Source organism: Perna viridis, chromosome 1, assembly GCF_037379345.1.
Source record: "Perna viridis isolate PV_CMFRI_1.1 ecotype Kerala chromosome 1, ASM3737934v1, whole genome shotgun sequence".
NCBI lineage: Eukaryota > Metazoa > Mollusca > Bivalvia > Mytilida > Mytilidae > Perna > Perna viridis.
Genome location: NC_142445.1, coordinates 4,162,450 through 4,189,785, shown reverse-complemented (window position 1 = coordinate 4,189,785; position 27,336 = coordinate 4,162,450). Strand labels below are relative to the sequence as shown.

Here is a 27,336-nt window from a genome sequence, read left to right as displayed (position 1 = left end):
CAATCATCCCATAATTACAGGAAGCAGCTGCTATTGACAAAGTGCAAAATACAAATGGATACTAAATATCATTGAAAAGTATTAAATCAATTTCAACCGGATCACATGCTAGTGATATGGATAAGTTTTTACAACAACTTTAAATCCTATCCCAGTTACCACTACTTTACAAAAACTCAGTTTTATCCCAGTTACCACTACTTTACAAAAACTCAGTTTTATCCCAGTCACCACTACTTTACAACAATCTGTATCCTATCCCAGTCACCACTACTTTACAACAACATGTATCCTATCCCAGTCACCACTACTTTACAACAACATGTATCCTATCCCAGTCACCACTACTTTACAACAACATGTATCCTATCCCAGTCACCACTACTTTACAACAACATGTATCATATCCCAGTCACCACTACTTTACAACAACATGTATCCTATCCCAGTCACCACTACTTTACAACAACATGTATCATATCCCAGTCACCACTAAACCACTACTTTACAACAACATGTATCATATCCCAGTCACCACTACTTTATAACAATCTGAATCCTATCCCAGTCAGGGGTCAAATTGTAGAATTTTGCAAATAACTCAAACAGTAGGGTTTAGATCAAATCTGGCAGGAGTAAAATTATTCAGCATGATGGGATGCTAAAATGTTCAAAAAGATTAGATGATGGATGTTTAATTTATGGGTCCTGGAATCTGGTTAATCCATTCATACTCGTCCCTAATTAGATGATGAGGCATTTGACTGCCTTAGAAAGTCATAGTTACTCCCTTTGTTTACCCAGTCTTCACTTTGACATTCAGAGCACTTGGCAGAAATCACATTGCTTAATAACCAGGTAATGGCCATTGCAATGCTTTGTTTTAATAAAACATCCCTGTTGATTAGATGATTCTTGTCTATCTGACAATTGTAGGGTCAAGAGTCCAGCTTTGGAAGGCTAAATAGACTATTGTTGACTAGGTTGTCTAGAGCCTCTAGCGTTATTACACAATACTTTCATGTATATATTAATTTTGGACTATTTCATAAATCTGACCATAATTACTATGATGTTGGTCTATGAGCCTTTGACTTAATACATGCCCTATGTATATGATATGAAATTTTATCAAGATTTGATTTTTTCATGTTTATTAAAATGAACTTGCAAAGAAAAGTATGTGTTAATAGATAAATCTCTCAATTATTATCATGACAGTTCATGTTTTGAAGTTTATTCTTATATGTTCATAGTTAATATCTGTAGAGCTTTGATTGAAAAAACTAATTTACAGAATTGATGCTATTGATCTTGTTCAAATTTCTCATCTTTTAGACAGTTCTGAGGTTATTAAACTAGAACTATTATTGTATGCTGATGATGGAAATTATCTAGAGATTTGTCAGGAATACAAAAATGAATTAGGAATAAGGCTGCTAAATGTAATGGATAGCTTCTGAAAGAATGACACCATTGCATTGAGATGGATGCTGAATTTGTCTTAAATGACTCCTTGTTTTCAGATGTGGAATAAAGATTGCAATATTCAGTAACTGAGTATATAAGATGGAATGTGGTATATTTGATCAATTTCAATGTGGATAAGAAAGAGATGTGTTTTTGTTCCTTGTTACCCATCAGAGTTGATGACGTCAGTCTTAATACTTAATTCTTTATATTAAAACTTCAGTTTAATATGGATTAATAATCTTGATGGCACCAAATCACCCTGAAGAATTATTTTTTATCATATTGCATTCTTTCTGTAGAAGTTTATTTTTATTTCTATAATCTTGTACAGTGAGTATTCATTGCATGTAACATTTACATGAATAGTAAAAACCAGCCAGTGTATTTGAGGATGGCAGTGACATGTAATCAATTGTTTGTACCAACCCCATTGTAAGAATGTCAATCGCCCATCATTATGAAGTGCATCAGGGCTGATTATATAATTTCTGTATAAACATTTTATACAGTTATTTATACAAACTATATAGTTATCTACTTGTCTAGATGATTCGTTACAGGGCACTGGTATGGGGATAATCCAGAAATTCTCATCATTTCTTATTAATACCTTTGGAAAGTTATTTGAAACTTCTTTTTTGTTCTTCAGCCTATACATTTGACTAAGTGGAGCAGATTATGCCTGCATTAAGCTCATTTTAGCTGGAAGATCAACTGAGGTAAATGTTTGAAACTTTATAGGATTGTTGACCTCAGTACCATCTATAATCCATTGTCTTGTTATGTGGCTTTAGTGGTTAAGAGTGACGTTTTGGTGTCCAAGAGTGTTATAAATAAAAAGTTATTTAACATGAGAAATATCATTTATTTTTACACTGGGTATATTTGATATACCATCACTTTAATTATATATAATAATAAATAGTAGCCATCGTTTTTCTAATTTCTCCAAATTAATGATTCAGGCTTGTTAGAGCCTTTAGTTTTCTTTACTTTTCCATTGTGTGATGTCATGTTAAAATAAAGAAATTCTTTGATACTTATGACCATCAAATTGATATACATGTATTTTTTTAATGAAGCTATTGTTTAATGGTATGAATCATTCCTAATTGGTTAACTGATTAAAAACTACTTTTTTTCTTTAGAATGAAGAGTGGCCATCAGCTTTACAATAAGGTTATTGTTTAAAAGTTTTTTGAAGTCATGCATTATCACTTCTACTGACAGATTTCACATACTATGTTGAGTCTGAGATTATTTGCTACAGTTGTTTGGTGTTCAGTGGATATCTAATATTTCAAGTATTTCATTACAATGCTATAACCTATAACTGTTTTAAAACATGTCTTTTTTGCTGTATATTGTATAGCATTCAGTGAGAATCACTGAACTACTTCATAATTTTTGTGTGTCAGAGTACCATTTCTATAGGTCATTACTGGTTGATGTTTCACATTACAGTTATTAAGTCTGATCATTTTCTCTCCAAATTTAATGTTTTTTGCTGTGAAATCCAGCACCCCTTGAGTGGTTTAGTCAATACTCGGTTCAGATTGCATGCCATCGTTTGATTTTGAGGCCAGAAAATTGTTAACTTTAAAATTACATGCATGTTGCATGACTTGATTGAATATAATTTGAGAAAATTACCCCCTTTACAAACAATCTCTGGTAATTACATGGCTAGTAACAAAAGTTATAGCATCTTTAAAAGAGTATTTTCCTGTAATTAGGCAAAGTTAGACTGTTTTTCTGTTTTGTGAATGATGAAAAATAATGATTGTTCTTGAAATGTTTTTCTCTTTTTAAATTTTAGGAAATTTAAGAATCACTTACTGAAAAGTAAGCTATATTTAATGATAAAAATACGAATTAAGTAATCTCGTGCAAGCAAGACATAAATAATGATTTCTGACTGGTTTTCTATTTCTATTTTGATACACCTTTATAAACTAACAATCAGGTATATATCCTTTATAAGTTCAGGCTTCTTTACAGAGTAGGTATGAACTAAGATAGTGCAGGTGTACTTGGTCACTTTATGTAATGTCTTTATTAAATAAAGACATTAAATAAAGATTGAAGTCATCACTACAGAAGTTTTATGGTTGTCATCATGAACTCGTTGATCGTTGATCGTTATGGTGTATCCATCAGCACCATGAAAACTGATTTATTCAACGGGTCATAGTTTTCCTTTCCTCGTTTGTCTACCCCGGACTTGACTTTTTATGAGCAACTCAGCGGGTGTTTCTGGAAAAGCAGAAGACGCTTACCCTACTGGTGCACCTGGTCCATGCTCCCAGGTTTTAGTGGAGTCCAAGTTGCTCATTTACTTTTGTTACTTTGTATGTATGATTTTAGTTACTTTATGTTCTTTGTTGTGTATGTCTGTTTTCCATGTCTAGTCTTTGTCCCTGGATTACATTCTTTTGATTACCGCTATAACCTTGGTTCCCTTGATTACTCTTTCAGATGTTGTTCCTGGTTTAGAATTCTTGTGGTTGTGCTTGAAATGGCCATTTTATGTATTGCTTGTTTCAAAACCAGAACTAAGTGGTAGGGTCACAATAACCAATTAACTGATTTTGTTTCACTTAGATTTGTGCCTGTATCAGCAGTATCAACATCCTTTTTGTTGCCCTGAAGGGTATCAGTATGCTATGTGTTAAGAAACAGGTCAAAACTGTTACTGTTGTAGATATAGTAAAACATACTATATAGCTAGAAACAGGAAATTGTGTTAGTAGCAATTTGAAACGGTTTAATACTGTTTTTGCAGAGATATTTGTTCAGTGTAGAATATATCCTCTAGCAGTTGACCCTGAAGTTGATCTTTTTTTGGATTGGTTTTATGATTCTGTCTTCAATTTCAGGATTATTGTAGCTACTCCAAACAGTAAGGTATGACACTTGTATAGTACTCTTACTGTTGTTAGTGGTATGTGTTAACAATGTGTTAACATTCAGTATGTTATATTGTATGTGACTATCATTTACATTTGATTGAAGCCATTATATTATATGCTTGTGCTAAGGTATTCTGACTGAGTATTTTGATTTCATATGGACTGTCAAAATCCATAATCTGTTTAAAATAAATGAATGTGAATGTTCATTAAGAATTATGGTTCAACTTAGAAGTTATGGTTTTGCAGAAATTGCTGACTACAAGTGGAAAAGGTGATTCCGAAAATCATCAGTTATTTGAAGAAATTCAACATAAGTTTTGGGAACACCTCACTATCATTTGTCTTTCATACTTTTACTATCTGTGAAACAAATTCAACAGTTCTGATATTTTAACACTTGATTACATAAATATCTGCATAAATCACAAGCCATTTCACTGGGGACTTTTTTTATTATAATTTTAGTTGAATGAAACAAATGTTACCTTATTGGAAACAAAAACTTTCAGAGATCTTCCCTGATTTCATCTTAGTTAAACATCTGTTTCAGTTACAAGGTTTACAATTAATGTGCCCTACTTCTGACTGTAATTACAGAAATTATGGTTTGGTTTCTATTTTATAGGATAATTTTGAAAGCATTTTTATTCCCTGAGAGTTAAAACATGCTTCCAATGGAAACAATGGCAATGTAATTGGATTATTTTTGTGTTCTTTCAAAGAAAAGCATTAGACTTACTAAATCATTAATAAGTCCCATTAAATGTGTCTTTCTTGATATTAGATCAAGGATGTTTGTTGAGTGTAGAGAGCAACTTTATCTTTAGAAGGATAGTTTTAATTGTCCCAGCCTGAATGTTTTCATTTTAGAGTTGTGGTATGAAATTTTATTTTGCCAGATTTTGTTTTAAGGGAGATAACCAACTATAGAAAAGTTTATTATGTGACTGTATATAAATTGGCATATGTACATGTATATTATTATATAGATAGCAGTGATTTACCGCATGTTCCCAGTGTGAAAAAAATTGATAATTCACACTGTGAAATAAATGTGGTAATTTCACTCTCACACTTTCTCCAAAACTTCACAACACAAATATCAATCCACTATTCACAAGATATAAAATTCATATTGAAAATGGCAATAAATAATGGAGGAAATCTACATAATAAATAGGATAATCAATTGGTTATCATGAATAACCAAATTATGATCACTCGTGCCAAGTATGCATGAAGATTTAATAGTGCACGGAAGTAGTTCCGCTCACTCATAAAATCTAGGCCTTCTCCGTGCTAGTGATTGTATGTTGGTTATTCATTCTTTCATAAGAATTAACCTATTAATCCTATGATATTGTCATCTGGAGTTACCTTCAAGATATCAAGGTTTGAAATATTTAGATTATTATATAAGGTTAGAAAATCAAAGTATATAGTATGTATTCCTTCCCTAAAGAGATTGTGTAATGAAAAAAGTTGTTTCTTTTTCATACAGAGTTGACTTTTCTCTGTTCTTGTTAAAGTCATTAAGATAAGATGTTGTAAAGTACTGGAACTTTTTATCAACAGCATAATTAGTTCAGTGATTGGACAAGTTTTTAACAGATGGTCAGCATTCCAATGGGAGTAAATTGTGCTCCAATACTTGCTGACCTATTCCTTCACTCTTATGAGGTTGACTTTATAGCTGATATTATCCAAAAGAAGGACCGTTGCTTAGTCAGGTCAATTGATCTCAGTTTAGGCTATATAGATGACAAGTTGTCTTTTAAACAATCCTGGATTTTGGGCAATAAATACATTCCATTTACCCTAAAGAACTTGAGGTGAATGATACTTCAGACACTGTGAAGTTAGTTTATATCTTGACCTACTCATCGAAATCAACGGAAAGGGAAAACACATGCCCAACTATACAGCAAACCTGATAATTTCTTATTGTCAACTTTCCTTTCATTCGTGGCAACATCCCTTCAGCTCCTGCAAATGATATGGTGTTGTATAAATAACCATCCATCTTTAATATAAGAAAATGACTAAAATAAATACTGAGAGGGGGTTAGTCATGCCTGCATGGGGAAGGGGTTAGGTTAGTTTGATAGTAATAGGCAAGGAAAACTTACTAACCCTCCCCCCCCCCCCACCTAGTCATGACGGAATTATTTATAATACTTACCCCTTAGTAGGGGTAAGTATTTTGAATAATGTTTTTACTCATTTTCCAAATTTCAAAATAATTCCAAATTTAAATAATATTTTGTTTGTACTTGTTGTATTCATAACTTTTCCCTCAATATTTGACTCAGTGTCATAAGTTGTTAATTATTGCTTGTTTCACTCCATAGATTTATATCAGTAACTGGTTGAACCAAACAAACTTTATGTCTCTCAGAACTTGGATATTAATGTATATATTGATCATTGCATGAAGGCTTTCATCAATGCTATGATTTATTCAGGAGACAAATTATGTAACAGAGACAGTTTTCTCAGATCCATTTCCCTGGAGGTGCAGAGATACTGAATCGATTCATATTTTACATCAGGGCAGAGATGGATAAAAATCTAAGTTAAAAACCAGTTTATGCATAAGTTGAAATCGATGGTAGTTACATGGATGTGTGGGCTACAATTAATTTCCAGGGAAATTTTTGCTGCACAGTGTTGTAATGGCTTCCTGTTGATTCATCTGACTTTTTGTTTAACTAATTGGCCTGTCATTTCTATCTGCATATTAAACTTCAGATTTGGTGGTACTCATTAAATTTTTCCAGTGGATTAAACATTTTGATGAAAAGGTCACATATTGTTTCTGTTTGGTGCAGTTAGTAGACCACAGTTTGTTTTGCATGATAAAAACTTTTTAAAGATTCTGTAGATTGAAATTTGTTACTGTAGTTAGTTTATTATTTTGTGTTGAAGTCTTATTGCATATATCCTTAATATCTTTTTAAAAATTTATGCCCTAAATTTAAATAGGCATTCTGTTTTTCCCACAAATTTTGGAGAGATATATTGGAATCACCATTGCTGTCTGTCCATTCAGGTATTGTAAGGGCTTGCTTGTCAAGACTAAATGGTTATAAGTAATGTGTTGGTTAATTTTAGTACCTGCTACTATTGTATTGCAGTTTAAACCTCTTCTCTGAAGGAGAGGAGTAAATTGTTTTACATTTGTGGCACCCCTGCTCTGATGGAGAGGGGTATACTGTTATACTTTTGTGGTATCCATGCTCTGAAGGAGAGGGATATATTGTTTAACTCTTGTGGCACCCCTGCTGTGAAGGAGAGGGGTATACTGTTATACTCTTGTGGTACCCATGCTCTGAAGGAGAGGGGTATACTGTTAAAAATACTTTTGTTTGTGGGGTACCAATTTTCGTGGTTCTCGTGGGAAGGTCAAACCACGAAATTTGGTTCCCATTGAATAGTAGATTCCCATTGATGTGTATATTGAAAACTTAAAAACCACAAATTCAAGAATCCCTGAAGTTGTGTTTCCTCCCTGATCCACAAAAATTGATATCAACGAATTAAAGTACTTTCACAATACTGTTTTACTCTTACTGCACCCCTGCTCATACTGTTTTACTCTTGTGGCACTCCTGCTCTGAAACAGAGGAGTATACTGTTTTACTCCTGTGGCACCCATGTTCTGAAGGAGAGGGGTATACTGTTTTACTCTTGTGGCACTCCTGCTCTGAAGGCAAGGGGTATACTGTTTTACTCTTGTGGCATTCCTGCTCTGAAGGAGAGGGGTATACTGTTTTACTCTTGTGGCACCACTGTTTTGAAGGAGAGGGGTATACCATTTTACCCTTGTGTTACCCCAGCTCTGAGGAGAGGGGCATACAGTTCTAATTTTGGTTATGATCATACCCTATTCATCTGTCCAAGAATAATTTTCTGGCATGCTTTTCTCTGTAATTACTTACTTATCACAGCTACTTGCTATTTTCACAGAAGTGACAAATATATATATAGGTGTGCCATTCTTGCTTTGTTCCCATCAGATATTACAATATTATTGCTATTTTGTTTAAAGTCCCTTTGATCTTGCTATACGATAACTTTCAATCTCACGCCAGTCGAGTGAGAATGAAAATTATCGCCAGTTTCTATGTCCTCACGTGACATACAAGCAACAGCGTAGGAATATATGACCACCTAAATAACCGTCTTTTTGATTACTGTGTATAAAATAATGGCTAATTTGTGGCAATATTTTCTATTCTCCAATGGAAAATGATAATATACAGTAACTTACCCGATTAAAATGAATAAATCAAAAAATTATTCCACAAATTATAAACACATCCGTCATAGTTAACTGATTTTTTTTCAAATGATGTGTATCACAGCTGCACAACATATGTGATGTCATGTAGCATGTTGCTGAAAAATAGATCCAAAAGGAAATTTGCAGCGCTTATAAACTTACATATTTAGGTCAGGACAACTGAAAATGAAAGAAAACTAATACCTTACAATTCAGCAAAACAGCGATAAACAGATTATTAAATATTTTTTCAACTTGCGGAAGTTTCTCATGCTCATCTCGTCTCGCGGCAAAGCCGCTCGATCAGATCAGCATGAGAAACTCCCTCTCGTTGAAAAAATATTAAATAATCTAATATTCCTTTCTACTTTCTGTTCAGATTACTTTTTCAGGGTCCTCAGGATTTTCTTCGTAATAATGCTTTCACAATCATGAAAGCTGAAAATTGGTAAAGTTATAAGGTCATCTGAACAGAAAGTTGAATGAAATTTTGTTTAATTGACCAAGGGAGAGATATGTACATCAGTAAACCCCTGGGGAGAGATATGTACATCAGTAAGCCCCTGGGGAGAGATATGTACATCAGTAAACCCCTGGAGAGAGATATGTACATCAGTAAACCCCTGGGGAGAGATATGTACATCAGTAAACCCCTGGGGAGAGATATGTACATCAGTAAACCCCTGGGGAAAGATATGTACATCAGTAAGCCCCTGGGGAGAGATATGTACATCAGTAAACCCCTGAATAAGATTTTAATGCATACATGTACACTTGGGTGTGTCATTGATTCATGTTGTATAGCCTTTATTAGTTGTTAGTTATTTTTCTGTAGATTTTCTATCTTTTGATCAATATTAGGGGTACTGTATTATGCTTTTTCTTGCTTGATGAACTTTCCTGTTTAACCCTGAAGCAATCAAATCCTATATCAGATGACCATTCTGTTGTCATGTTGATATCCAATAAAATGTCAGTTTCTAATCAGAACATAGCAGTATTATATGTCAAGTTAATTCTACCATCATCCCAGACTGCAGATAAATACTTAGATCAATACCAAAAGACTTTGTTTGGGGGATGTTTACAGAGCTTTGACTAAGGCTGATTTCAATGGCATGTTAAATAGTCAGAAAAAAAGCCATAGTTATGTCTCCACAAGTAAATATAAAGGTAATGGATATAGATATGACTACAACTCCATCAGGACAAACATTGTCAGTTCAAGGCCACCCATTGGTCCTCAGTAGACAACAAGAAAACCCTCATACCACCAGGCAGGCTGCAGCTGTCCCCAAAACAACATTATACACTGGTACAGCAAAATAGTTGCTCCTATAGACTCCAAAAACATAAAAAATACTGAAAGTGTAAATAAAACAAGACATACAGAGGCAGAAATTCCTGACCAGGGACAGGTGCAAAAAATGTGGCAGGGTTAAAGTAAATTTTTTATTTTTTTTTTTAGAAAAAGCTATCCTTGGAGGCCAGGTTGCTATTTTACTTTTGTTTCTATGTGTGTGTGTGTTAATATGGAAATTTTATGTTGTTTGTTGTGTGTGTCTAGTCTAGTTCTGTGGCTAGTGATTATCCCAGGATTTTGTTGTTTGTTGTGTGTGTCTAGCCTAGTTCTGTGGCTAGTGATTATCCCAGGATTTTGTTGTTTGTTGTGTGTGTCTGGTCTAGTTCTGTGGCTAGCGATTATCCCAGGATTTTGTTGTTTGTTGTGTGTGTCTGGTCTAGTTCTGTGGCTAGCGATTATCCCAGGATTTTGTTGTTTGTTGTGTGTGTCTGGTCTAGTTCTGTGGCTAGCGATTATCCCAGGATTATGTTGTTTGTTGTGTGTGTCTAGCCTAGTTCTGTGGCTAGCGATTATCCCAGGATTTTGTTGTTTGTTGTGTGTGTCTAGCCTAGTTCTGTGGCTAGCGATTATCCCAGGATTTTGTTGTTTGTTGTGTGTGTCTGGTCTAGTTCTGTGGCTAGTGATTATCCCAGGATTATGTTGTTTGTTGTGTGTGTCTGGTCTAGTTCTGTGGCTAGTGATTATCCCAGGATTATGTTGTTTGTTGTGTGTGTCTAGTCTAGTTCTGTGGCTAGTGATTATCCCAGGATTATGTTGTTTGTTGTGTGTGTCTAGCCTAGTTCTGTGGCTAGTGATTATCCCAGGATTATGTTGTTTGTTGTGTGTGTCTGGTCTAGTTCTGTGGCTAGTGATTATCCCAGGATTTTGTTGTTTGTTGTGTGTGTCTAGCCTAGTTCTGTGGCTAGTGATTATCCCAGGATTTTGTTGTTTGTTGTGTGTGTCTAGCCTAGTTCTGTGGCTAGTGATTATCCCAGGATTTTGTTGTTTGTTGTGTGTGTCTAGCCTAGTTCTGTGGCTAGTGATTATCCCAGGATTTTGTTGTTTGTTGTGTGTGTCTAGCCTAGTTCTGTGGCTAGTGATTATCCCAGGATTTTGTTGTTTGTTGTGTGTGTCTGGTCTAGTTCTCTGGCTAGTGATTATCCCAGGATTATGTTCTTTTTGATTATTGTTTTAACTATTGCTTACTAGATTTCTCTTTGGCCAGCAAGTAACTGAATTCAAATCAATGTTTTCTTGGGGCAAGTGATTAGAGAATTTAGGATGTCTTATATTCTGTCTAGCCATGTACATGTATAAGATTTTTTTTCTGAATTTAATAGAAATTCTGTAAAGATGATAAACATTGCTTATTTACGTCTTCTACTGGAACAGAAAATTAGTTGTGGTAGGATCAATACAAAAAAGAGTGAGATAATTTATCAGAATATCACTCCGAATCCATGTAAAGCTTCTGTCAATCTATCGATCATTGATCAGAACAAATGGTATAAAACATTGTACTACTGGGTCCTTAGGTGGTAATTTGTTTTATCATGGAAGAAATTGGATTAAGTTTGTAATTCTCAGAGTATTGGGTGTAATGTTTGCCCTTTGTGTTTATTTAGTCTGTTTCTAATAATCGTTTTTCTGATCTTTTGTGGTCTTTGTTGTTGATGAATTTGTTAAGGTTATAAGGACTATGAATGTTAGTGGGTTTCAATATTTGACAAATATTAATTAGTTATGGCATTCTGTATTTAGATAAGACTTAAGCATGGAAAAATTACTTGACACAAATGTCAAATAGTTTTTTTGCTAAGTATTGATAAAAAATGTCAACCTTAAGATGACTTGACAGTTTGACACATTACAGAAACATCTTTAAAAAGCAAATTACATCTGTTTCATAACACTTAGAATTGTTTTAAAGGTGCCCCCCCTTTTTCATTCAAAAATTTAATATGTTTTGTAGGGTTGTATATGGGACCTGTATGAATTTTTGCATTAGTCAATTTCAAGAGCTGTTTATCATTTATTGGAAGCCTTGTATTGTGCCAATAATTTTGTTCTGTTGGCATTTACAAACAATTTTGAGGATAACCTAATATACTTAGTTGTGATATAGTATACAGATACTCTAAAGTTGACTGGTTTTGGATGTAATGTTATGGTAGGTAATGCCTGTATTGGACTACTACCAGATCAGTTGGTAATCATATGGGCAATGAATTGCAGATCAGTAACAAATATATCGTCCACATGGTATAGTAATCATTTATATGTTTTGATTAAAGACTTGATAGATTTATCACACACAGAGAGGATTCATAGAAATGATTTATTTTGCTTGCCTTTGGCAGTTTCACTTAATTTATTTCACATTAATATATTACATGCTTCAATTAAATGACTGTTAATGAGAACCTTTTATCAATTTGATTTACTTCATATACATTTTTTTACTATATTGTTTCAACCACTGACATGATTGACTCACTCCCCTATAGACTATCAGATTTTTTACCAATTACATGTACAGTATTGTAATCCTCTAACTAGTGGGTAATTCTTTCTGTTGTATAATGAAGGATTTGGCTGTATGGGTCCTTTCAGATCAACACTCACTGACAAGTATACCAACAGTACTTTTGGAAATCTTCATAATCAAAGTTGTATGACAGCTCCCAGGAATTGTTGTTCTTGTTTTTAGTTGATATTTAGGGTTTTTTCCCAGAACAAATGGGGATATGACTGAGGTTTAACTTTCCATTGTTTTCTTCCCTACAATACCATTTAACATGATGCCCATTAGCTTTGTCTAAAAGACATCTATTTAAATGAAAAGCACAATAATAAATCTAATTTCCTTTAAATATTTGTGATGTTTTTACAATTTGACTTTGAAACTTTTGTTATTTTTCTCTTACGATACTTATATGACATTATATCAGTATATCATTTGTTTAATCTTGTTCCTCGGTTCTCATTAATTTCTGTTGAAGTGATTGATGGATTTGATAGCAAACTTCTCCATATATTAATCTTAGTTTGCTTGGTTGAATAATTTTCCTTGTTCGGGCCAATATTTTTATTGTTTTCCCTCCTACACCATGTTGAATATGTTGCCTGTTATACAGACTCGGCATTAAACCTGATGATGATGAAATGACAATCATGATTGATTCTACATGTATCAACAACTATAGTCTTACCATATATCATTTAATGAAGTAATGGGATCTATACTGAATAATGAATCAGTGGTGTGTCCAGTCAATTCTCTCAGGCATCTCTTAAAGACAAATCATGTATAAGTTATTGATCTTTAAAGGTCTGACTTTTGTTTGTCTTTTATGTAGTTCATGAATTTACTTTGACAAGATAAATTTGAGTTTAATCTGTAAAAGTATGTGTATGTGTTTGTGTGCACTTTTTCCAACATGTTACTAGTATAAGGAAATATAAATTCTACATGTATATCTCAATCACAGTCTATCCTGCATTCCTTGATGTTTTTTGATGAATTGATACTAAATAAAACTTGTAAAATTTTAAAGAAATTTTAAAATTCAAACCAATTTATAAATAGAGTTTGTGGGAAAAAAATCATGATACAAGTACCCAAAATTCAGAATTGTTCGTGCTATGCCACTCTTTAAGGATGTAAAGCGAGAATCCATAAAATAACTATTTGACTGAAATCAGCTAGGTATATCTGAAAATGGCTGCAGTTGATGTTATTTACATTTGCATAATATCCATGATGTAGATGAATTTCAAGGAAGATTTTATTGATTGTTTTCAAAGTATTGATTTATAATTTCCATTACTGTAATAAGTTGGTATGTTTCAGGTTTGGAATATGACATAGGAAACAGAGAGGATTGACTTTTCTTGTTGGCCTATCTCGTTGTCTGCTGTTGAAATATGGTGTAGTCACATTATTATAGCCTGGTAAGTCAATACTAGAAAGTTAAGACCGTCACAAACACAAGTTTATTTGAAAGGGAAACTTGGAAGAGACATTCTATAGAACCATTAATATCCTAAAAGAAAAAAACATGAACACCTTGTAAAGTACAGTAGTCAAAAACTAACATATGAGGGACATACACAAAGACTAGAAAATATCAAAAGAACAGTCATCAAAAATCAACATACGAGGGACATAGACAAAGACTAGAAAATGATCAAAAGAACAGTCGTCAACAACCAACATAAGAGGGACATAGACAAAGACTAGAAAATAATCAAAAGATCAGTCATCAAAAATCAACATGTGAGGGACATAGACAAAGACTAGAAAATGATCAAAAGAACAGTCGTCAACAACCAACATACGAGGGACATAGACAAAGACTAGAAAATAATCAAAAGATCAGTCATCAGAAATCAACATACGAGGGACATAGACAAAGACTAGATATTAATCAAAAGAACAGATAACATTGAGATACTCAAAGTAAGCTGTAATAAGAGCAACTTAGACTGGAGGTATTGAAAGACCAGGTGCACTGATAGGGAAAGTATCCTATGCTTTTCCAGAAATGCATGCTAATCTGCTTATGTTATTAATCAAATACACAGGAAGAGAAAACTTCAATTAGTGCTATTAATTAAGGCCAAGTCAAATTGAATTTTTTCTTCATTTTCCTTTCTCAATGTTGACTTATCAAACAGCTTGAAATCCAAGTTAATAGAAAAACTCATAGATTTGATGCCATTCTTTATAAAAAAAATATGAAACCTAGACTGAAACCAAGTTTTTTTAAAATTCAATGGCATTGCATATGAATAAAAAGGTTGCTTATCAAATATAAGAACTGAAATGGAACAACTTCTATGGTAAGAAATAATGTCTTGTTACAGCATTATGGGTTTGTAAAAAGAACTGTGAAATCTATATATCAAATGAATGAGATACTTTTTGGCCATGAATCAGTATGTTTTTAAAGAAGATGGAATTTCATGAAATAGTTAATAGAAAATGCTGAGTCATCAAGTATTGATAAATAGGTTATCATTGAAGTAAAAAATGATAAGTCTTATGTAACCTGAAATAATTATAAAACAGGGAGGGATGTCTTTATTACTGCTTTTTGTTCTACTTCAAAGAATGAAGGTACATGTATCACAACAAATATGTTGTAATGAGTCTAATCAGTTCTATGTCTGACTTGAGTATCATGCATGGAGATGAAGAATTTGTGTTATAGACAATTTCCCATATTGTTTTAATTAGTTATGTAATGGGAAGAAGAAATACCTTACACCTGCCAGATATTGTGTTGTTATTACATCTGTTGTTCAACAGAAACATGTATGGTAGCATGTGAATTATTGGTATGTCTGGAGATACACCAGATCTCTGCTTATACTTAAGCATGACCTTCATTTGTAAGAAAGGAGATGTCTTGAAATTGTCTGAATAGAAGCATAATGTACAAAAGTACAAAAGAACAAAAAAATCCATAATATTCATATGAAAAAGTCTCATGCTATGTTAAAGAAAAGGATTGTTAACAGTGCATGTGTTCCATCTACACAGTTTTTCTGTACATTAATGTCATTGCATTGGTATAGGTGTTTACTAAGGTAAATTTTACAGAATATCAGCAAAAATAATATTGAAGTATTAGAACAGGACATTAGAGTCCCTTGGACAAATGCACATAAAATAAAAATCACATTTAAGTTAATTACAGTTTGTACTAATGTAATTGTTATTATTTCAGCATTAGTGAATCCACAATGACATTCCGTTATAGTATAGATGTATTTATATTTTCCTGTCTGTGGACTGGTGTCCTATTGTCAATATCTCACAGAAAATGTAAGTACAAACAGAAAAAGACCAAAAATTAAGTATAAACTGGATACTTTATCATAATATCTCCTGTTTTCTATGACTATCCAATTGTTATCTAGCACAAAGTCATTATAAATTGTTCACAGACGTTTTTAGTCATACAGATAATGTTTAAATGCTGATTTTCTTGAGAAATATCTATAAGACACCTATGTTTAGTAATATTTACTATTAAGTATGATATAAGATAGTTTTCTGTTGTTAATTTCTGTTTAGATGATGAACCCCGCTGTAAGTTGTGTTGACTAACCATTGTTAACTTTGTTGCATTTTGTTTCACTAACACACCATCTGCACTGATTATGGTCTGGATTACATTTCCAGTTTTTTCATGTTACCCAGATAACGATCAAACTTTTCTTATTTCTTTGGAGACATTTAGTAACTGTCTTATAGGATTGTCATTGTAGTTTGTAACATAATAGAGTACCGGTATATTTGTTCTATCCTATTAAGGAAAACAGAAAACTGTTTTGTCTTCTATTATTTAGAAAATCTGATTCACTTTAAATTGACAAATTCTGATCAACATCAGATGACTGGAGTTTGTTCTGTGTTCAGAGATGTAGATTTTCTATGTATTCATTTAATTGACATCATTTCTGAGGCTTTCATTTGCTGAAAGACAAGGTTTCTTAAAGTTTTTTACTTATTTAATTTCTTTGTTTTGAGGTAATTATCATTTTGCAGTTGACAGAAAGTTAAGAAAATTGACCAGCAATGAAAGTTTTATGAGACCTAGCTCTACAGACCAAAATTAAAGCAATTCTTGACTATATGTTACATTATACATGTACAAGTTCTAATTCCAGCTTATTACACTACAATTATACTTAGAAATGAATACAACAACTAATACTGCATTAATTACTTATCATATTTAAACTTAGTTTCTCTGTAAGTTATTTTAGCTGAAAATTATAAGAATAACCACACTACTTAGCCATTAAAAAATCAGTAGTCTTAGTCATTTTTGCGGTTTATTTGAAATCAGAAACAATTTTTAAGGAAAAGACTACATACTTTGACAAAGCCATGGAAATCAGTGGTACTATGACATTACAGAAAAGAGCATAATATTCAGAGGCTATTAGAAACTTTCAGATGGACTGTTTTTCACATTTGTCAATATTTTATGTTACTTGAAGCATTTGTGATTTTTTTTTTGGTTCATAATCATTAGGATAAACTGGTCAAGCATGGGTTATAGATGATGAGCCCAACCAATGGTCCAATGGAATTACACAAAATACTCTAAAAGCATAAAAGTTATGGCATGATCCAAAAGTAATCCTTGTTTCTTGCTAATTGAATGCCTTTACTCTTTGCATAGCCCCATGTGGTGGAATGGGATACCCCTGGCGTGTTACATGCTGGGGTTGTCAGGCTATAATATGGAAAACCTGACCGCAAACCATAGTGGTGCACCGTGTTGGGAAAGATGCCACGTTCGTCGCACGTTAAAGAACCCTGCTGTGGTATTCGATAGGAGTAGGAGCCTTTGTGCTCCGCCACAGGAGGCTTAATTGCCCGACCTTACCCATCCCCCTTTTTCCAGTGGGAATCAAAATTTGTCGACCCTGTTATCCCTGTGACCCATCCTTTTTTTTCATTTCATGTTCATTTTATCATCCATTTCATGTTCATTGTCTGAATATAGCTGAAATATTGCTGCTCGGACGTTAAACCCCAACAAACAAACAAACTCTTTGCATAGCTTTTGGTTAAATTAAAAAGTTAAACCAAGTTCAGACTTTCTGATCTTTAGTGGGTCCATGATTAGAACATTAATGACCTGATTTACATTTTAACAGAGATCATTTATGTCCAATACAATGGAAGCTCCAACAGATCTATAACCAATGATTAAATAATTGCCAATATCAGTATTGAGTGGCTTATCAAATATTTAATGGACAAATGTTTTTTTTTTTTCAATTTGATGATTACAGTAATGGCTGATGGCTTAATGGAAATGTCTGTCTAAAAAAACCTTAATCAGATTCCGATCGATCCATAAAAATAAAGGAGATTATACTATTACTTCTAAGTCAAAGGCATGTGTTCCACAAAAGATTATTTATACAAACATATATTTTCTAAAAAAAAAAAAATACAGCAAAATTGAGAGTTCTTCAATGTTAGAATCCTAATTATACTCTTAAGGGATCAAGCAATGCATGTTTGTTCATCTTAATGGTAAAGAATGTAAGTATTTGTACAGGTATCAGTATGCTTTACCCTTTTTGTTATGTGTTTCATTGTAGATGATATACCTCCCAGTATAGTTCAGGAACCAGAATCTGAATATTGTAATGAAGATTACTGTGATATAGGAGATAAAGTTACTATATACTTTAAAGAAAATGAACCAATAGAAATAACATGTGTTGGTAGTGGTCGTCCAAATGTCACGTAAGTATTGTATACACTACTTGGTTTTGGTAGTGGTCATCCAGATGTCATGTAAAGAGACTAAATGTCACTTGGTTTTGGTAGTGGTCAGCCAAATGTCATGTAAAGAGAGGTATGTCACTCGGTTATGGAAGTGGTCAGCCAAATGTCATGAAAATAGAATATTTGTCACTTGGTTTTGGTAGTGGTCAGTCAAATGTCATGTAAATAGAGTATATGTCACTTGGTTTTGGTAGTATCAGCCAAATGTCATGTAAATAGAGTGTATGTCACTTGGTTTTGGTAGTGGTCAGCAAAATGTCATGTAAATAGAGTATTTGTCACTTGGTTTTGGTAGTGATCTGCAAAATTTCATGTAAATAGAGTATATGTCACTTGGTTTTGGTAGTGATCTGCAAAATGTCATGTAAATAGAGTATATGTCACTTGGTTTTGGTAGTGGTCAGTCAAATGTCATGTAAATAGAGTATTTGTCACTTGGTTTTGGTAGTGATCTGCAAATTGTCATGTAAATAGAGTATATGTCACTTGGTTTTGGTAGTGATTTGCAAAATGTCATGTAAAGATAGTGTTTGTCACTTGGTTTTGGTAGTGGTCTGCCATATGCCATGGAAATAGAGTATTTGTCACTTGGTTTTCCTAATATCACATTTATTGTGGTGTTCTTGTTGCAGTAGTTGTGGCTCTCCAAATGAATCATATGAAATAATTTAAGAACTTTTGCCATTTCTTTTAAAAAAAAATTAAGGTAATAAGCAATAATAATTGAATTTGAGGTTTTTTCTCATTTGGGCAAGACAGGTTATTTTCCATAAACTAACTTGGCATTGTGATGTCATTAGCATTGAATAGTCTGCTGTCTGCAGTTCAAATAGATCCTAACTAAATAAGGCTTTGATGAAGGGACAAATCTTTGACTCTCATTGATTAGAAACTGCCTTAATTCATGCTTCATGAAGTGTTAGGTTGTTTTACATAACCTGGTCAAATATTAAAAACAATCCTTAAATAACTATACATGAAAAAGAAAAAAATCCAAAAACTTTGACAAAAGCTTAATACTGATAAACCGTATGACTGGAAACAATTTCATACCTAGATGACACCAACTTCATCCATCAATAGTGTATATTTATACCAGAGCTTCAGTAGAGAGGGGGATATACTGTTTTATTTTTTCTTCCTTTTCATATTTTGCTGTTCTTTCAGGTACAAATGGACAAAAGACAATGCAGATTTTGATGTCAGTTCTAGTAGCAGGTTACAGATATTACCGTCATCAGGAACACTACATATAACTAACGCAAGTCGGACTGACCATGGTTTATATCAGTGTCAAGCTATTAATCATTTAGGAACTTCACTTAGTAGAAAAGTTAATGTTGTTTTTGCCTTCTATGAAGCTTTCAAAAGCATGAAACCTGAATCTATATCAGGAAATGAAGGATTACCATTGTCTCTAAAATGTCCACATCCTTATATGGTTCCTAAACCTTCAGTTTATTGGACAAATGTTGGTAAATATGATAATATTCGTCAGTCTGCCAGAGTTCAGTTGAATGAAAGGATTGCACTGGATTATGATGGTAAGAATAGCATACATAGAATCACAGTACTTTCTGTATGGGATTTAAATTACAGCAAAACAATTTATTGTTGCATTTCAAGATATCAATTCAATTTTTTCTATGATTGGTTGTGCAACGGACACTCTGTTTAACTCATATTTCAAAATGGAAAGACATGTGTATCTGTATTATTTTCTTTTTTTTTTTTGGCCATGAAAATTAGCAAATATAAATGTCTTGTGTAATTAGTTGGTTTACACTAACTCATAAGCCTGTCTAACTCACTATTTAATGCCATTCATCCAGATTGTGTAGTGATGTTGCTTTTAAAATACCATTCAGCAATCAGATTTTGTATTTTTGCATTAGTCAGTATACCCAATATTCTTTTTTATTAAATTTCTTGATAAATGATCCGTTCTCTCTCTCATTGCAATGAAATATGTATTAATCAAGATGTGTATGTTATACTGAATTCTAACAATAAACATTGCAAAATTCCAAGTAATGCCAAGTTCAGCCACATAAACAAACTGGATATTTTCTTGAATCAGGAGTGGGGTGACTTTGCTTAAAACCTTGTCCACAGTATAGAAGTCTTTTGTTGATGTTATTATTTGTGCTTGAAGGTACCTTAGAGTTTTGACAGATAAGATATTACTATTTACACCAATTTACATTTTTTTTATTTCAGGAACACTTCATTTTGCCAACATCAAAGCGTCAGACATTAAACCTAAAGGAAAGTTTATATGTAACATGTACAACTTTATTTATAGAACATCTAGTATGGGACAAGACAAGGTAGTTACGGTGACACCAAGTAAGTCTATGACAGGTTAACCTTCTCTAGCTTTTTATGTAGAACAGATGGGCTTCAGTTTTATTTTGTGCAAACTATTGAGTTGGTTTTTCTGTAAAGAATTTAGTGAAATTTGTTAAAAAGCATGCCTTGTTGTATTGAGCACATTGTTTTTTCCAAATAGAGTTCAAATTGAAAATGCTGCTCATGTCATCTCAATTTTTACCTTCCATTTACACATGGTTTAGACTTATTTTTCTCAAAATTTATAAAATCTTCCTGGTAGTTACTGCTATTACATAAGATAATTTGATTTTCATGCAAACAGATGGTAACTGGCATCTCTTTAACATTATGAAAGAAATTATGCCTTTCTTGATGAGCCTTAAATTGTTACCATATGTGAAATACTTTTATTTGCTGATTTCCAGAAAGTGTTTATCATTTATCACTCTTTAATCCAATTTGTTTATCAATATATTTCAGTTTTTTGCTTACCTGGACCAAAGGTCCCAGTGGGCTTATGTTATTACTTCACATCTGTGGTCTGTCATCCATAAATTTTTCACATTTTGCTTAACTACATTAAAATTCTATGATCAATTTTAAGTAAACTTAGAGGAAATGATGTATTGGAGACTTTTTTACTTTGGGTTCCATTTGATTACACAATATGGCCCCCAGAGGCTATCTAAGCTACTGATTGACCAATTTTCTAAGATCAACTCACTGGGTTGATGCCACTGCTGGTGGACCAAAGGTCCTGTAGGGTTTCACCATCGCAGTAGTTAAACTTTTTTTTACCTTGAAATATAACAGATATTAATCATATTTATCAAAATTTTCAGTATTACAAATTTCAAAGTACCTAAAGCACTACAGCTTGATTCCTTTTATTGCACATGAACCTCTCGGTAATGGCTTCCTATTTAGATTGTTTGGGTTTTGAGTACTTATATACATGTACAATTAAATTTTAGTTTTAGATCTTCCTATATATTTGATTCTAATGCTGCTGATGAGAGGTTACTTCTAGAAACACATGTACAGCATATCGAATTTGGAATATAATTTTTATTTTTGTTTTCTGAAACCACAAGTGAAACTTGATAGGATTAATGACCTCATTGCCCTCTACAAATGATACACTTTTTGTGTGGCTCAGGGGGTGGCTGTGCCATTGAAACTATGGGGAAACATTTTTGACTTTTTCTCTGCCTTTATTAGGCTTAGTTAGTTCAGTTGATGGCAGGATTGATGTAAGTATAGGAAACTCTATTAACCATTTGTTTAAATGATCCAATGATATGACAGGTGGGCAATTCAGGCTCATTAGAGCCTCTGTTATATTTTTTGTTCAGATGAGTATGTAGCTTTAGTTATTGTTATAACCATTTGTCTGCCACTTTCTCTACATGTATAATCACAATTATTTTCTGTTTTTGACAGGTTTAACAGGTATGATAATATCACTATGGAGTCCATTTTATTCCTTTTATTGTTTATATCCCTGTTGTAACCTCAAAATTCCAAGGTGTTGACAATTTTTTTTCTTTTTATGGCCTTCAGTGTTTTTTTTCTAAAATAAATTCAATTTTCTTTGGTATTTCTTTAAAAATCAATGTAGAAAGATTTGAAGTTTTCTATTGTTTGAAGGTCTGTTAAGTGAACTCCATAGAGATTGTTACTACAGTTTAGATACTGAGTGATGATTTTAGTTGCTAGAAAATATCATTGAGAACGAAGGGCATGTGTGTTTACCCTTGTAATGTGGAGCTTTAGAGAAACAAATATTAATTATTTTTATAAGTTTTCTTGAAGAATCTTTTTGAATTAATTTAACAATTTAATGTTATGTATTTAACAAGACTTCTAAAGCTGCATATGATATTGATGAATTAATTAATATAGAGTTATTACCAAATAATCTTTACTAAACCATTTAACAAAAAAAAACAAAGTTACTGCAGTTTTTTAATGATGAAACTTTGTTTTTATTTCACCTATGCTACTTTATAAAATACTCACAGCTATCTACTGGTTTAAATAGTTGCTATATTGATACTGCTTTTTGTGGATCAGCACAATGGTATCTGCAGAGCACTGCTATCTTACAAACCAAGCAGATTTCCTATTTTTTTAAAATTAACTCGTTATATGGCAGTGGTTTAAATGGCGTCATTCCATTTTTAGTATTCATTTTTGTTTTATTTACCCCCTGCTTTTCACCCAGCTGGAAGGCAACTAAGTTCTGCTATTTGTCTTAACTTCCATACTTGGTTTTTGTTTTATAAATTAAGTTGGCTGTACAAATGGTAAAGGTACTTATGAAGTACTTGTTTGAAGGTCAAGGACACTGTTAATCAATTTAAATATTTGATTTAAAAGAATTATGCATTTTGACTTTAAGCTTTGTAAAGTTCAAAGGTGAAGGTTATCCATACTTCATAATTTTTTTTTACCAGATCTCAGAGACCTTTAGCTTGACATTGAATGAATTTGTTACATGCATTTGTGCATTTATGTAACATATAATATTTTTTTTTCATTTCTGTTTTAGCAAGGGACTCAGACCTTTTTAAACTGATTTTTAGGTGTGTTCAATTGTGTAATATTTTTTTCCACAGTGGCCAGATTTTAAAGGGGGGAGGGTTGTGATCACACCACATTTTTACACCTGTCCCAAGTCAGGAATTTCTTGCCTCTGTATGTATTGTTTCGTTTTCACTTTCCCTTTACTTTTATGTTGCTGGAATATATTGGGGCAACTATATTGCTGTACCTATGTATAATGTTTTGGGGACAGCTGCATCCTGTCCTGTGGTCAGAGTGTTTCCTCTTAAGATCCATGGATGATATCCATTCTCGTTATATTAACAAAATTAATTTTGTAGTCTTGCTTATAACATTAACATCTTCTGTACAGGATGTCTTATGGTTAATTTCTATATAAGAATGAACTCTGATAATCTTTTTTTGTTTGTCTTATCTTTCAATCCTTTTGTCTTTCAACAAGTCATTGATGATTCACATGTAACCTTCTTAACACACAAGAAAACTTTAAGATTATCTTTTCCATTTTATTTCTCTTCCTTTGAACATTTTTGTTATGGATTTGTATGTTAACAATATTTGAATGGATTTAAGTTAAAGAAGCAGTATCCTCTTGTTATTGTTATCAGGAAATGTCTGTGTCATGCATGTATGTGTCAACACTACTGTGTTAAACCCCAGTTGTAGGAAAATTCTGTGTTATGTGTATACCTAAAGGGATTTCATATTCATAACTAAAAAAAAAAATGTCTATTTTTCTCTGAAAGAATCAGCAAATGATGTTTTTCAAATGTTCTGTTATACAGAATGTGTATATTTTATACAGTCCTGATAGTAGCCCTGTAGAGCTATAGATGAATGTGTCATTTTATGTTGTCCTAATTCTGTTATCAGAAACTGATTGCATTATGTGTATTTATAGGTCAGATGAATCATGCTGTACAGTTACTTTACAAATCAGACCAAAATGTCCTGGGACTGAAAGGAGGAGTAGCCAAATTCATGTGTATATTTGGTGGAAAGTAGGTTTTGTCAGGAAATGTTCTATATTGATTTATGGTCCTTACTCAACTCCTATAGTATAGATGAGTAAATGTTTGAGTTTTGAGTCATTTAGTTGAATCAGCAACAAAAGGATTTAGGACAAAATAAAGCTGGAATAAACAATCAGTAAAAGCACAGCTAACAATATTAACATTAGGATGGACATTTAGGGACAATTTTAAACATTTTTACCACACTTCGAAGTGTTGTGGCATTTGCTGTTTGTGCGTCTATTCATCTATATTCCAGGTTACTAGGATTGCTTACTAATCAGTTCATTATAATTTTAGCCCAACACCCAAGATAACATGGACAAGGAATGATAAAGACCTCGACAAGAAAATGGAAGTCACTGCTGCACGTCATGAGTTGATTATAAAAAATCTGGACTTTTCTGATGGTGGGAACTATGAGTGCACAGGTGAAAATGATGTCACCACAAAACCTATTAAGGTTACATTTAAACTGGAAGTTAAAGGTTAGTAATGCCTCATATATTCAGGTAAGGTGTAAACTGAAATTTGAAGGTGGTTGATGATACCATACTTGTTATGGTAATGTTTGAACTGAAAGTTGAAATTTGACTAAAAATAAATCATTTAGAGTAATTAATACGATAACTGTTTTTGTTAGGTCTGTTTTGGCAGTATTACCTTGATAGTTCCCTTTTTGTAATCATGGATCTGCACCTTGAAAACTAATTTGTTCAACATGTCATAGTTTTCCTTTCCTCTTTCGTCTAAGCCAGACTTGACTTTTTATGAGCAGCTGAGCGGTTGTTTCTAGAAAAGTAAAGGACGCTTACCCTTCCGGTGCACCTAGTTCATGCTCCTAGTTTTTAGTGGAGTCCGAGTTGCTCATTTACTTTTGTTGCTTCGTTTGTATAATTTTAGTTACTTTATGTTCTTTGTTGTGTTTGTTTGTTTTCCATGTCTGGTCTATATCCCTGGATTACATTCTTTTGATTTCCCCTGGGGTCTTGGTTCCCTTGATTACTCGAATAACCACAAACATTTGCAGTTATACGTTTGTATCAACATCATCCCTGGAAATCATGTTTTCCTGCAATGGCTTGAGTATTAGTTGATGGATCCTGAAAACGAAATTTACCACCAAGTTCCATGACACAAAAGTAAGGTTGGAATTAATTTTTGGGTTATGGTCCCAAATTGTTTTGGAACTACCAACCAAAAACGGGCCAAAAATAAGCGTTTTTACATACCAGGTACTTTTTTTAATGATCGCCTATTTCTTCTAATGTTAATGATGCTGCTTGACTACACCTGTGTTTAATCCAACTTAATTTCTTTGACAAAAGGTGTACCAATTTTTTACTGTTTCTGTGATTTCAATAGAAATTCTATCCTTTGTTATTTTATTCTGTTGCTGTTTTGTTTGATGTTTTCATTAGTTTGATTCAAAATTACGTTTAAAAGAACCATTGATGGTGTCAATAGATACAGTTTTTACTTTCAGCTGTGCCGTACTTTGTAACAGAGCCAAGTGATACTACCATAGGAGTGGATGAAGATGCTGAGTTCCCCTGTGTGGTGGAAGGTATTCCTAATCCTGAAGTGGCTTGGTACATCAATGGCAAACCTATTGATGGTATAGAAATATTAAGGATATTTGATCACTATAATGAAATAAACCACTGAGGGTTCTTCAACAATATGTAGTTGAGCTTCTAAATATTTGATATTGCTACAATTACAAGTATTCATATTGCTCAGTATCAACATTTGTATAAAAAAAATAGTTAGAAATGTTTAATAAAGGCTGTCTCAGAAGAAAAGTAATATTTCTGAACTTTGATAGAAACACACAGTTACATATTGTCAAACCATATAAACTATAATGTTAAGTTTTCTAATTAAAATTTAGATTTTGACAAGCCAATAAAGAGCATGATATTGTCAAGCAGACACTAAAATTCATCTTGAAATTTGACCTGAGTTTCTTACAGTACAAATTTTTTTTTTCAAGCAAATAAAATGTTATAACAAACTTTAAGCTGAATATTCTGAAAAAGATACTGCACAATGTACAGTGAAACTAAACCTAGTGCTTTCATTAAGAGCCAGTACCAGGTACTTTTACCCGGCTACGGTAGCGTCTGGTGCCGGCAGAATAAAATAAAAGCAAAAGGTCCATGTCAACCTACAACGATTTAACGTAATGTCCTAGAAAACATGTGGTGACTTAAGAATATCAAAGCAATCACCGATTATTTTGTGCTGAACTTAAAGCTAAACACAGGTGAAGATTCTGTGGAAACATGTCAAAAAATGCCATTTGTATTTGGAGATGCCCCATACCCGTCATTTTTCCTGATATTTGTTGTGATTTGTGCAAACGAATGCAGGAATTTTTAGTGTTGACAATGAGTCAACACGTGAAACAAACTTTTAAATATTGAATATGATTTAAGGGACGACCATTCGATTTGGCGGGAAGGGGTAGTTTTTGTAAAAAATATTCTGGCAACCCTTAGTTTGAAAAGAACATGTCTGGCCTTTGCTCACAAGAATATAAAAAAAAATATTGGATCCGAGATTCAACACGACTATAGATAATAATTGAAAATAAATACATTGTAATGTTTAATTAATTATGTCCGTCTAAAAGTCAACCAGACTAAAACTGCCAGCCTTGTTCTTTTTCAGAAGCAAAGAATTTCTTATCAGACTATGATTTTTAGACTATGCAATTGCTCTACATGTCACAGTAATAATTAGGCAATAAACAACAACAAAGTTTTATTATGAAAATAATCAGCACTAGGAACCACCACATGTTATGGAATTTTAATTGATAAATGTTTGGTTTTGTTCCTATGCTTTTATTTGCATATGTTAGTGTTCAAATTTTGTAACAAGTAAATAAAAGCCTAAGAACAAAATATGACATTTATCAAAATTTCATATAAAATGGCATAGTATTAAACAGTCAACAAAGTTTATCAGCATTAGTCTAGAAACGGATCTGGTGGGAATCATGGGGGAGCTCCTGGATTTCAGGGCTTTGAGACTAAATCAGTTATGATTCATCATATATCTTGATTTCAAAT

General features: G+C 32.9%; 1 protein-coding gene across 3 annotated transcripts in view; it reads left to right on the top strand.

Annotated features, from left to right (window-relative positions):
• The window catches only part of LOC148626907 (neuroglian-like), an 81,377-nt gene that overhangs the window by 23,201 nt on the left and 30,840 nt on the right, over positions 1-27,336 (top strand). The window contains exons 3-11 of one of the 3 annotated variants that reach the window (XM_088559169.1): positions 13,869-13,969; positions 15,751-15,848; positions 16,101-16,115; positions 18,152-18,299; positions 19,509-19,885; positions 20,562-20,690; positions 24,145-24,244; positions 24,557-24,744; positions 25,743-25,874. In XM_088559169.1, the coding sequence (XP_088415295.1) occupies positions 15,767-15,848; positions 16,101-16,115; positions 18,152-18,299; positions 19,509-19,885; positions 20,562-20,690; positions 24,145-24,244; positions 24,557-24,744; positions 25,743-25,874 (1,171 nt within the window). In that variant the 5' untranslated portion in view covers positions 13,869-13,969; positions 15,751-15,766. Of the gene's footprint in view, positions 1-13,868; positions 13,970-15,750; positions 15,849-16,100; positions 16,116-18,151; positions 18,300-19,508; positions 19,886-20,561; positions 20,691-20,713; positions 23,264-24,144; positions 24,245-24,556; positions 24,745-25,742; positions 25,875-27,336 lie in introns of those variants that run through there. The other 2 variants (XM_088559252.1, XM_088559339.1) reach the window with 2 other exon arrangements.